This window comes from Hyperolius riggenbachi, chromosome 3 (genome assembly GCF_040937935.1).
Source record: "Hyperolius riggenbachi isolate aHypRig1 chromosome 3, aHypRig1.pri, whole genome shotgun sequence".
Lineage (NCBI taxonomy): Eukaryota > Metazoa > Chordata > Amphibia > Anura > Hyperoliidae > Hyperolius > Hyperolius riggenbachi.
The window spans coordinates 396,108,243-396,121,510 of record NC_090648.1 but is presented as its reverse complement, the minus strand read 5'-3'; the positions used below and the strand labels follow the sequence as shown (position 1 = coordinate 396,121,510).

The 13,268-nt window shown below is 43.9% G+C and overlaps 1 protein-coding gene across 1 annotated transcript in view; it reads left to right on the top strand.

Annotated features, from left to right (window-relative positions):
- The window catches only part of RARS1 (arginyl-tRNA synthetase 1), a 687,757-nt gene that overhangs the window by 278,389 nt on the left and 396,100 nt on the right, over positions 1-13,268 (top strand). Inside the window, exon 9 of the mRNA XM_068277415.1 lies at positions 8,958-9,062. Within this exon, the coding sequence (XP_068133516.1) occupies positions 8,958-9,062 (105 nt within the window). The remainder of the gene's footprint in view (positions 1-8,957; positions 9,063-13,268) is intronic.

Below are 13,268 nucleotides of genomic sequence, written 5' to 3'. Positions count from 1 at the left end.
TAGCACTCCTCTCTTTTTCTTGCGAAAGTTGCTTAGTAGTATAGACGGGAACGCATTGTGGGAAATTTTGGGAACCTTACCCTCCGCAAAGTGTGTCTCTTGGACCATTATGATATCTGCTTGGGATCTGGTTGCCTCCTCCCACATATTAAATCTCTTTTGGGGGGAGTTTAAGCCGTGGGCGTTTATAGACATTATCTTAATCTTCATCTAGCGGGATAAAGTTTGATTGTTGAGAAAGTAGTAGATTGGTGGTTTGGAAAAGAGAATGTGGTGGTATCTTTCTGAGGTTGATAGGAGCCTTGGATATGCAGAGAGAGAGCTGTAACCCAGGATGTCATGGAAGAGAAAAAAAACATATGTCCATAGGTGGTAATAAGCATATAACCATATGTAGATGTGGAGAATATCTTAAAAGACCCACATCTGAGTGGGGGTGCAAGAGTGTTAAAACTCAAATACATCTCCATTTGAGGTTGGGCAGAAAAATAAAATGAGGGAGTAAGTGATCCCTATTATTTAACTTTATGCCATTCTAATTGAAGTTTAGTGGCAGATGATTTGCGGGATAGCTGTGTTTGTACAGGCGCTGGATTCAATTTCCAGATGCGTAAGGTTTTTAGTCCTTTCTCCAGTGATTTAATCACCGCTGTTGCTCCCTCTTTGGAAACCAACAGCTTTACCGGGAAACACCATTTGTAGGAGATGCCGTTGTCTCGCAGGGCCTTAGTGACCGGCTGTAGTATTTTCCTTGCTGACAGTGTAACCTGTGAGAGGTCGGGGAAAATCTGTATTCTTTGGTAAGGTGCTGGCAGGGACCCTGCTCTTCTGGCAGCATGAAGCAGGCTTTCCTTTGTGGTGTAGCATAAACATTTACCAATGACATCTCTAGGTTTATTTTCTGCGATGAAGCTTGGCTTATAAAGCCTATGGGCTCTATCTATCATCGGTTCAAAGGGTTCTAAGCCCGGCAGTGTGGTTTTAATCAGATCGGTCAAAAAACCTTTAAGTTCTGCTTGAGCGATTTGTTCTTCAATTCCCCTAAATTTTGGATTACACCTTCTGTTTCTATCTTCCTCGTCTGCCATCTTCAATTTGACCCAGGCCAGATCAGTGTCCTTGTCAGTTAGAGAGTCCACTATCTTATTATGCCCTGCTGTTAGTTATTCTAGCCTTTCTTCGTTATGAGAAACTCTTTCCCCCAGATCATCTATAGAGGATTGTAGTTGGGAAGTGATTGGCATCAGTTCTGCTAGTAAAGACTGCTTAAGTGCAACTAGCATGTCTCTAAGATTAGCCTGTGTGATAACTGACTGTGGCTGGGAAAGCTTCAATGCTCGGCGCTGCTGCCGGGGATTGCATCAGGCCTACCTGTCTCTCTATGCTGGAGTCGTCGGCGAGTTTCTGCCTGCTTTTGGCCGGGCTTCTGGAGTTTGGGGAGACCGAGTCTGGAGAGGAGTCCCTGGATGCCGCTCTGGCTGGTGGAGGAGGGAGAGGTGTGCTGGGCTCCGGAGCGCTGCGTGTCCTTCCTTGCCGCGCCAGCGCCATCTTGGTGAGAGGCCCTTTGTTTGCTGGGGAAGAAGTCAGTAAGTTTGGCGGGCAGCGGCGTCTTCTACTTGCGTTTCCGCATCGTCTCCATGTCCATGCCTTCCTCCTCTGCTTCACTCTGGTGGTTAATAGTGTTAGGCATCGCTGTGAGCCGCTCTATTTAGTTTAAGGGATCGGAGCTCCGGGATTATGCGGCCATTCAGTAACCTCCGGTGGACACGCCCCCTTAATCTGTGGTGTTTAATAGTACAATAGCACCTCCCTTGTCCGCTGGTTTTATGATGATATCTGTTGTTTTTCAGGGTTTTTATGGCCTTATTTTCTTGAGTGGTCAGGTTCTGTCTTTCCAGCCACTGTTCTTTCAGAATGGTGTTTTTCACCGTTTGCCAATGTATTTTTCCAATGCAGGGTTAATACCTGCTGGCGGAGTCAACCGTAAATCTTCTTTTGGTTTGGTGTAGTCCATATATGGTGTATTTTGGCTTGGTAGTGTTAGGTCCATAGATTCCGCAGCACTTGGTTTGTTGTGAAAGAATTCCTTTAGCCGCATTCTTCTGAAGAACTCATCTATATCGCAGCATAATTCCGTTTTATCCAGAACCTTTGCAGGGCAATATGCAAGTCCTTTTGACAGTACAGAGAGTTCTGCTTTGTTTGGCTTGCAGTGGGAGAAGTTCACTATAGGGATATTCGCCGAGTTTTTAGTGAGGTCGGTCTCCCTTCCTGCATTCCGTCGTAACCTGTGTAGCTTTTTGTTTTTTGTCCTCACCAGTTGTCCCAGCAGTTTTATGTAGAAAGTGTGGCGATCTTGCTTGAAGGTATCCTGGCTTGGGTCTGTGAGTGCCGATTTAAGGTAGTTAATCCGTGCCTTGGTTTGTCTCCTTTTGCAGTAATTAATCCTGATGAGATGATTCCGCAGTCTTTTTTGCAAAGTAGGTGTTGTAGGTGCTCCGCAGTGGATTCTTTGGGGATCAGATTTTCCTTTTTGCATGTTTGGAGGAAGAAGATGTTGCTGCTGAGTTGCGCCAGTTTCTTTGTCAGGTTCCTAAGTTCCATTTTTACCCGGTTGGTTGTGGTATCTGCCACGGTGAAGCCAGTTGCGTGTGATTCAGTATGGAGAGAATCCAAAGACATAACAACAAAAGTTGCGTAGGTGATAGCTTTAATGACTAACTGTACAAGATTCCTTTGCAAGCTTTCGAAACTTTAAGTTTCTTCTTCAGGCATGTTTCAGAACTGGGTCAAAACCATACAAAGGACTGTCACATACACAGGCTTTATATATGATTTTGTAGAGTATCCTACAATCTGATATCATGTTAGTCTTCATCTTTTTTTGAAATGTAAATGATATAATTTCTGCTACCTTGTTCTACAGATATGTTATATTTTCTGTTAAAGTTTAAGCTAAGGTTCATATTCTTATTTCTATTTACTTCTTTTACTATGGAAGGTTGGGTCTTTCAAAGGTCGGTGAGCTATTACATGTTTTCTCTCGGACATACTGGGTCTAAGCACTTTAATACCGCAGCTCTACCCCCTAATGGTAGAACATGGAATTAAAAATACTCTCTATAAACGCACATGGATTGAACTCCCCTCAAAAAAAAACATTTTTTTTATGGAAGAATGCTATTGATTATCCTGGATAATTGCTGGCACAATGGCAATTAAAACTTTATTGGCAACACACCAGGCATAAGTTACCTGGAATCAATCCGCACACAGGGCGGTACCAGCCCCATGAATTTCCTTTTAAAGGCAGCCGTCGCGTCACTGGAAGAAGGCGTGGCTAAGCGCCGAAATGCGTTGTGATGAGAAGACGGCTTGCCGAAAGGAGTAGGTGCCGGCGGGAGTCCCCAGTCCACCAGCCTGACATCGTGTGCAGACCCTGAAAGCCCTGGCCAGGCTCAGGAAGTGGGAGCGACTCGCTGGCGGCCCCCTACATGTGCAAATCTTGCACATTCACTGTAAGTGCAATTGTTTTAAGTGTGATTTAAATTAATAAAGTTAATGCACCATAGGAGCGCACCTCTGTTCTCTTTTCTTCACATACCAGATTCCTGGCACCACCCAGTAAAAGGAGCAGCACCGTGGGCATTACAAACATTTAAAGGGCCATACTCAGCTAAAGCTAGCGCCAGATACACGCTTTTCCCTGTTAACTCATTGCATCATGTTATAGACAATAAATAAATACTCTGAAATGTCCTACTACAAACTGAATGCAGGAAAATCGCTGATGTTAGGTTTAAATTTCCCCCCCCCCCCCCCTCCCCTCTGAAAAGTTAAATTTCCTCCAATTTCCCATTCCACTGGGCGAAACATTCTATACCATATTTAGGTATTAATATACCAGCCCACACTAAAGACCTTTTTGAGGTTAACTTTCAACCTTTACTGAAAAATGTGGTCAAAGAACTGGAGAGGATTTCAAAATTCGAGCTTTCTTGGATGGGACGTATCGCCACCTTTCAAATGAAAGTCCTACCAAAAATAATCTACCTATTTAGGACCATACATATCTCCTCTCCCTCTCCCAGGGATTTTTTTTCCCAAATTCAAAAAATTATCTCAAATTTATTTTGGCATAATAAAAAACACAGGATCGCCTAGCATAAACTCACAATCTTGAAATCTCATGGGGGAATAAGTCTCCCATGTATCCGCTCCTATTACTATGCCTGTATCTTGGAATTTTCCAAAGATTGGTAGAAACAAGATAGCCCAAAAAACGGGTTCAACTAGAAAACGCAATTTCACCTATACCACCCCTATTTCAACTATCCCTTAATCTAACAAATCTTCAACGCTTTAAATCAGATCTTCTGCCCATTCAAGCAACTGTGCTAGCGTGGTCGCATTTTAATAAACTACATAAGATATACGATGCTCCTAGACATATTTTACTCCCACTAGAATCTATTTCATACATATTAACAGACGTGAATCTTAAACCCTGGAAATCTGCAGGAATTTCACATATCTCTGATATCTTGAAACCTTCTTCGAATAAGCTATATTAATTTCGAGAGCTACAAAACAAATTTGCTCTTCCAAATACAAAATTTTTCAAATTTCTACGCATAAAGCATTTATTACACACATCTAACTTTGAGATACCTGTAGTTTCTAAACATATATGGATTCACCTTTTTTCTTTTAAATCTTAAAGGAGGCATCTCCCTTTGGTGTAAGGAATTGTTTCATGAAAAGCAAAACCTATTGCATTAATATATTCGCTCTTGGGCAGAAGATCTTGATTGTAACCTAAGTTCAACTGATATTATTGCTGCCTCTAGAATTCTTTCATCTCTCTTCACGCAGTAATCAGTGTGAACCCTTCTATAAAATTTTACTGAAATCGTATTATACTCCAACAAAAAAAGGCAAAATTTGTAAAGAAAAATTACTCTCCGTTATGTTGGCGTAGCTGTGGGGAACCTCGTTCTTTAACACATATTTTATGGTCATGTCCGATGAATGTACAATTTGCTAATTTATCAAAATATTAATGAGATCACTCCTCAATAATTGGAATTTATCCCCAATTAGCCTTGTTGCATGTAGATATAGACAAAGTCCATGCTCCAGAGAGCTTGAAAGTTTATCATATTCTTTGTGTAGCCAGAGCATTAATTCTCTGCAACTGGGGTACTGTGGAAATCCCGACCATCTCTCAACTAAAACACCAAGTTGAAATTAACATACAAATTAAAAAAAAACTTATTAGATATTCTAAAAATCCTGGAAAGGTACCGTACAGTTTAGAAGTGCATTGACCTTGTGACAATTTACAAACCTGATGTTAGCTTTACAAATACTTTTTCATATTTTAATCACCATATTTCTCCGGAACTAGTATACGCGTACTTTATAAAAATTCCTAATTTACTAAGTTTGTTCTAACCCCAACATTACTAATCAACATATTGTTAATCTATGCTGCTTTTATTTGAGGTATCAGGTTTGCTCTTAGTATCTTTGATTTATAGGACGACATCTGAAACTTATACATATACTGATACCCTTGTGCCTCTTTCGAGTATAAATTGACGCTCACCTTCCTTCCTTCTTTTTTCCCCTACAAATCTCCCCCTGCTGACATCCTTCCATATCTCAGACATATTTTCATATATGTTAATCCGATATATATGTGTATTTTTTTTTCCTTTAAATTTCACATAATTGTTCAGTCAAGTACTGAATACCTGAACAATTGTCTAGTTTCTTCTTTCTCTTTTTTAGTTACAGTGGTGTGAAAAACTATTTGCCCCCTTCCTGATTTCTTATTCTTTTGCACGTTTGTCACACTTAAATGTTTCTGCTCATCAAAAACTGTTAACTATTAGTCAAAGATAACATAACTGAACACAAAATGCAGTTTTAAATGATGATTTTTATTATTTAGTGAGAAAAAAACTCCAAATCTACATGACCCTGTGTGAAAAAGTGATTGCCCCCCTTGTTAAAAAATAACTTAACTGTGGTTTATCACACCTGAGTTCAATTTCTGTAGTCGCCCCCAGGCCTGATTACTACCACACCTGTTTCAATCAAGAAATCACTTAAATAGGAGCTATCTGACACAGAGAAGTAGACCAAAAGCACCTCAAAAGCTAGACATCATGCCAAGATCCAAAGAAATTCAGGAACAAATGAGAACAAAGTACTGTAATTGAGATCTATCAGTCTGGTAAAGGTTATAAAGCCATTTCTAAAGCTTTGGGACTCCAGCGAACCACAGTGAGAGCCATTATCCACAAATCGCAAAAACATGAAACAGTGATGAACCTTCCCAGGAGTGGCTGGCCGACCAAAATTACCCCAAGAGCGCAGCATCCGAGAGGCCACAAAAGACCCCAGGACAACATCTAAAGAACTGCAGGCCTCACTTGCCTCAATTAAGGTCATTGTTCATGACTCCACCATAAGAAAGAGACTAGGCAAAAACGGTCTGCATGGCAGATATCCAAGGCGCAAACCACTTTTAAGCAAAAAGAACATTAAGGCTCGTCTCAATTTTGGTAAAAAAACATCTCAATGATTGGCAAGACTTACCTTGTGGACCGACGAGACAAACGTTGAACTTTTTGGAAAGTGCGTGTCCCGTTACATCTGGTGTAGAAGTAACACAGCATTTCAGCAAAAGAACATCATACCAACAGTAAAATATGGTGGTGGTAGTGTGATGGTCTGGGGTTGTTTTGCTGCTTCAGGACCTGGAAGGCTTGCTGTGATAGATGGAACCATGAATTCTACTGTCTACCAAAAACTCCTGAAGGAGAATGTCCGGCCATCTGTTTGTCAACTCAAGCTGAAGCGATCTTGGGTGCTGCAGCAGGACAATGACCCAAAACACACCAGCAAATCCACCTCTGAATGGCTGAAGAAAAACAAAATGAAGACTTTGGGGTGGCCTAGTCAAAGTCCTGACCTGAATCCTATTGAGATGTTGTGGCATGACCTTAAAAAGGCGGTTCATGCCAGAAAACCCTCAAATAAAGCTGAATTACAACAATTCTGCAAAGATGAGTGGGCCAAAATTCCTCCAGAGCGCTGTAAAAGAATCGTTGCAAGTTATCGCAAACGCTTGATTGCAGTTATTGCTGCTAAGGGTGGCCCAACCAGTTATTAGGTTCAGGGGGCAATTTCTTTTTGACACAGGGCCATGTAGGTTTTGAGTTATTTTTCTCACTAAATAATAAAAACCATCATTTAAAACTGCATTTTGTGTTCAATTATATTATCTTTGACTAATAGTTAACGGTTTTTGATGAGCAGAAACATTTAAGTGTGACAAACATGCAAAAGAATAAGAAATCAGGAAGGGGGCAAATAGTTTTTCACACCACTGTATGTTATGTTAGTTATACTAGGTTATTGCCTGTTATACGCTATTGTTACAATTATTTACTACAACCCAATGGACCAGCTGCTTGGACTTATTTGACTATTATCAAACTACTGGTCATCTGTGATATCATTCCATGGACATGTCATGCTGAATTTTGTATACTTTATCCTTAAAATTTCAATAAAAATATATTGAGAAAAAAAAGAAAGCCACCCATGACTATAATTACTAGGTAAGTTTTGGTGGTGTTGATTCAGAGATTTTATCTTATTGCCATATGGAGTAGGAAAGGATTTTTTCCCCTTTTGAGGCTAATTGGACCATGCCTTGTAAGGGTTTTACATGCCTTGTAAGGCTAGTGTTGTACTTAATTTTCTGCTTGATGGACATCTGTCTTTTTTCAGCCCATGTAACTATGTAACCCCGAGCTGCACTCAGGGAGACCGCTTTGTGGGTCGGGGGCACAGTGCGCAGCAGAGCTCTAAGATCACTCCCCTCCCCGTGAGCCATCTGCAGCAGACAGTCTTCTCAGTGTCGTCCTGGGGCTACATCACTATGCTGATATTGCTGTCTATCACATGATGACAGAGGGTGATCTGAGCATAGAGATGGTGCCCCCAAGGACTGGAGGACAACATACAGCATGTGACCTGTTCCTGGGAAGGTGAGTAATCTAGGCTTTAAAGAGACTCTGTAACCAAATTGTCAGCCTTATTTCTTCTATCCTATAAGTTCCTATACCTGTTCTAATGTGGTCTGTCTTACTGCAGCCTTCCCTAGGTGCACAGTGGCTGTATTATCTCTGTTATATAATCTAATCTTCTTTCCTTTGCCGGCTCAGGCAGGAATGTGCTGCTCTGCTTGTGATAGGCAGAAGTTATACACACCCTCTCCACGCCCCCTGCAGGCTCTGTATGAGTCACAGACTGAGCTTCTCTCAGCCTATCACATGCTGGTTAGCAGCCATGTTTTTTGTTTGTAAACACTGCCTAAAACTGGCAATTACAAGCCAGGATTGCAGCAGGGAGTGGCAGAAACAGCACAGAGGGGCCCAGGAAAACATAATGAATAGAATGGTATGCTTTTTTTATTGTAAGAATTTTAGAGTACAGATTCTTTTTAATGTTGTCTGTGTGGGAGAGGCCACTCACTACTCTGAAGAGGGTTAAGAAGCGCACTCTGGTCACCTGCACTTTTGGGGGCTCTCTGGCGACCTATACTGGGGATGGGGGGAGAGAAACACTTTTTGGATGCCTACATTGGGTAACACGGTCTCTCTGGCTATCTGTACTGGGGTATGGGGGCACACTAGGGGGTTACACTCAGGCCACATACACTCGTTGGTCATTCTCTGGCTAGCTAAACTGGGGGTGCACTCCAGCTGCCTCTGCTTAGGAGTCTGTTTCTTTCCAGATAAAAAATTGTACTGCTTTTAGACACTAAAATCTGGAAATAATCATACTGCCAAGGAGGATTAAAATACAGTGCATTGTTATTTAGAGTGAGTATAGTTATAAATATTACAATGTCGTTTTTAATATGTGACTCCTAGAATTTCAGAAAATATATGACTGTCTGGATATTCGCATCATTGATAGAGGAGAATCTTACTACCAGGACAGAATGATCCAGGTTGTGAAGGAATTTGAAGAAAAAGGTAATTTTCCCCCTTACTGGCACATTTAGCAACTCAAAATTGTGTTCAATGCTGTAAAAAAAACAAACAAAACAAAAAACATAAGCAGTGAACTGTGTCTATCAATGTTATCTTTACGTATTTATAGGGAATGAACGGTCTGTGCATCAGGGTGACTTTTTTCTTATTCTTCAGAAATGACTCACCCACCCCCTCTGTACTTCCCCAAAAAAGTACTGTTATTTAACAGCACTTAAGTGATGTTTCTCACGTTAATAATAATATTTTGTATAGCGCTTCTTTTGCTGGGGCTCAGTGCTGTTATTCTGCATTCTGGAGTCTCAAATGCTCGGGAAAAGAGGTGGGATTTTACACATTTCTTTAAGCTGTCCAGAGAAGTAGCCTCCCACACTGGACAGCAGTGTGGTAGGCTCCCAGGAGTGTGTATAAAAAAGTTGAAAACAAATAAAACAAAAATGATATTGTGTATATGTGTGTATATATGTATAGATAGATAGATAGAGAGAGAGAGAGAGATAGATAGATAGATAGATAGATAGATAGATAGATAGATAGATAGATAGATATATGTATATAGAGAGATAGATATATTGAGATATATATATAGATAGAGATAGAGATATATAGATATACAGTGGAGGAAATAATTATTTGACCCCTCACTGATTTTGTAAGTTTGTCCAATGACAAAGAAATGAAAAGTCTCAGAACAGTATCATTTCAATGGTAGGTTTATTTTAACAGTGGCAGATAGCACATCAAAAGTAAAATCGAAAAAATAACCTTAAATAAAAGATAGCAACTGATTTGCATTTCATTGAGTGAAATAAGTTTTTGAACCCTCTAACAATAAAAGACTTAATACTTAGTGGAAAAACCCTTGTTTGCAAGCACAGAGGTCAAACGTTTCTTGTAATTGATGACCAAGTTTGCACACATTTTAGGAGGAATGTTGGTCCACTCCTCTTTGCAGATCATCTCTAAATCCCTAAGGTTTCAAGGCTGTCTCTGTGCAACTCTGAGCTTGAGCTCCCTCCATAGGTTTTCTATTGGATTAAGGTCCGGAGACTGACTAGGCCACTCCATGACCTTAATGTGCTTCTTCTTGAGCCACTCCTTTGTTGCCTTTGCTGTATGTTTTGGGTCATTGTCGTGCTGGAACACCCATCCACGACCCATTTTCAGTTTCCTGGCAGAGGGAAGGAGGTTGTCGTTCAGGATTTCACGATAGATGGCTCCGTCCATTTTCCCGTTAATGCGATTAAGTTCTCCTGTGCCCTTAGCAGAAAAACACCCCCAAAGCAAATTTTTTCCACCCCCATGCTTGACGGTGGGGACGGTGTTTTGGGGGTCATAGGCAGCATTTTTCTTCCTCCAAACACAGCGAGTTGAGTTAATGCCAAAGAGCTCTATTTTGGTCTCATCAGACCACAGCACCTTCTCCCAGTCACTCACAGAATCATTCAGGTGTTCATTGGCAAACTTCAGACGGGCCTGCACATGTGCCTTCTTGAGCAGGGGGACCTTGCGAGCCCTGCAGGATTTTAATCCATTGCGGTGTAATGTGTTTCCAATGGTTTTCTTGGTGACTGTGGTCCCTGCTAATTTGAGGTCATTCACTAACTCCTCCCGTGTAGTTCTAGGATGCTTTTTCACCTTTCTCAGAACCATTGACACCCCACGAGGTGAGATCTTGCGTGGAGCCCCAGAGCGAGGTCGACTGATGGTCATTTTGTGCTCCTTCCATTTTCGAACAATCGCACCAACAGTTGTCACCTTCTCTCCCAGCTTCTTGCTAATGGTTTTGTAGCCCATTCCAGCCTTGTGCAGGTCTACAATTTTGTCTCTGACATCCTTGGACAGCTCTTTGGTCTTTCCCATGTTGGAGAATTTGGAGTCTGCTTGATTGATTGATTCTGTGGACAGGTGTCTTTTATACAGGTGACTAGTTAAGACAGGTGTCCTTAATGAGGGTGACTAATTGAGTAGAAGTGTCTAACCACTCTGTGGGAGCCAGAACTCTTAATGGTTGGTAGGGGTTCAAAAACTTATTTCCCTCAATGAAATGCAAATCAGTTGCTATCTTTTATTTAAGGTTATTTTTTCGATTTTCCTTTTGATGTGCTATCTGCCACTGTTAAAATAAACCTACCATTGAAATGATACTGTTCTGAGACTTTTCATTTCTTTGTCATTGGACAAACTTACAAAATCAGTGAGGGGTCAAATAATAATTTCCTCCACTGTAGATATAGATATATAGATATAGATATATAGATACCATATTTTTCGCCATATAAGACGCTCCGGCATATAAGACGCACCCAGATTTAGAGGGCAAAAATCAGGAAATAAAAGAAAAAACTAAACCTAGGTGTGCCTATGATGCAGGGGTGTCTCAAGGACTTTTTACCACCCCCCCCCCTTTTCCAGTTACATTACATACTATTACACCACATAAGGGGACAGTGTTATGATTGGTTGTTCCCATGTTGCCTGCCTATGTTCCTCTATGTGGTCAGTGTAGTGATTGGCTGTTTCTGTGTCCCCTGTGCTGGTCCTGTGCTGTGTCTCCCTGTGCCTGCTGTCTCCCTGTGCCTGCTGTGTCCCTGTGTCCCCCTGTGCTGGTCCTGTGCTGTCTCCCTGTGCCTGCTGTGTCCCCCTGTGCCTGCTGTGTCCCCCTGTGCCTGCTGTGTCCCCCTGTGCCTGCTGTGTCCCCCTGTGCCTGCTGTGTCCCCCTGTGCCTGCTGTGTCCCCCTGTGCCTGCTGTGTCCCCCTGTGCCTGCTGTGTCCCCCTGTGCCTGCTGTGTCCCCCTGTGCCTGCTGTGTCCCCCTGTGCTTGCTGTGTCCCCCTGTGCTTGCTGTGTCCCCCTGTGCTTGCTGTGTCCCCCTGTGCCTGCTGTGTCCCCCTTTGCCTGCTGTGTCCCCCTGTGCCTGCTGTGTCCCCTTGTGCCTGCTGTTTCCCCCTGTGCCTGCTGTGTCCCCCTGTGCCTGCTGTGTCTGATGTGTCCCCCTGTTCTGCCTGCCATGTCTCCCTGTGTCCCCCTGTGCTGGTCCTGTGCTGTCTCCCTGTGCCTGCTGTGTCCCCCTGTGCCTGCTGTGTCCCCCTGTGCCTGCTGTGTCCCCCTGTGCCTGCTGTGTCCCCCTGTGCCTGCTGTGTACCCCTGTGCCTGCTGTGTCCCCCTGTGCCTGCTGTGTCCCCCTGTGCTTGCTGTGTCCCCCTGTGCTTGCTGTGTCCCCCTGTGCTTGCTGTGTCCCCCTGTGCTTGCTGTGTCCCCCTGTGCTTGCTGTGTCCCCCTGTGCCTGCTGTGTCCCCCTGTGCCTGCTGTGTCCCCCTGTGCCTGCTGTGTCCCCCTGTGCCTGCTGTGTCCCCCTGTGCCTGCTGTGTCCCCCTGTGCCTGCTGTGTCCCCCTGTGCCTGCTGTTTCCCCCTGTGCCTGCTGTGTCCCCCTGTGCCTGCTGTGTCTGATGTGTCCCCCTGTTCTGCCTGCCATGTCTCCCTGTTCTGCCTGCCATGTCCCCCTGTTCTGCCTGCCATGTCCCCCTGTTGTGCCCGCAGCCCTGTGGCAGTGTCCCCCTATTGTGCCAGTGTTCCCCTATTGTGGCAGCGTCCCCCTGTGGCACCCTGTTGTCCGTGTGTCCTCCAGTGCCGGTGTCCCCCTGTGCAGGCAACGTGAGTACACATACATTACCTGCTCCTGCCGCCGCGCTCCTGGCTCCCCGATCCTCTTCTTCCATCTACCGCTGCCTGCTGCTGCCCCTGCCGAACATCGCTGGCTGGTCTTAGCCACAGGGATACGCTATCAGCACACCATGTGCCATGCTGCCGAACAACGCTGTCCAGTCCTAATTAGCCGCGCAGGGATATGCTATCAGCGTGCGCCGGGTCACACATGCGTATGCGTGACCCCGGCGCACGTGGTGTGCTGATAGTGTATCCCTGCGCGGCTAATTAGGATCGGCCAGCGTTGTTCGGCGGCATGCGTGACCCCGGCACGTGGTGTGCTGATAGCGTATACCTGCGGCTAAGACCGGCCAGCGATATTCGGCAGGGGCAGCAGCGGTAGATGAAAGAAGAGGATCGGGGAGCCAGGATTGGAGCAAGGAGCGCGGCGGCAGGAGCAGGTAATGTATATACTGCTTCCCTGCGCACCTCTGCATCCCGAAATCCGTACCTTCGCCGCATAAGACGCACCCACTTTTCCCC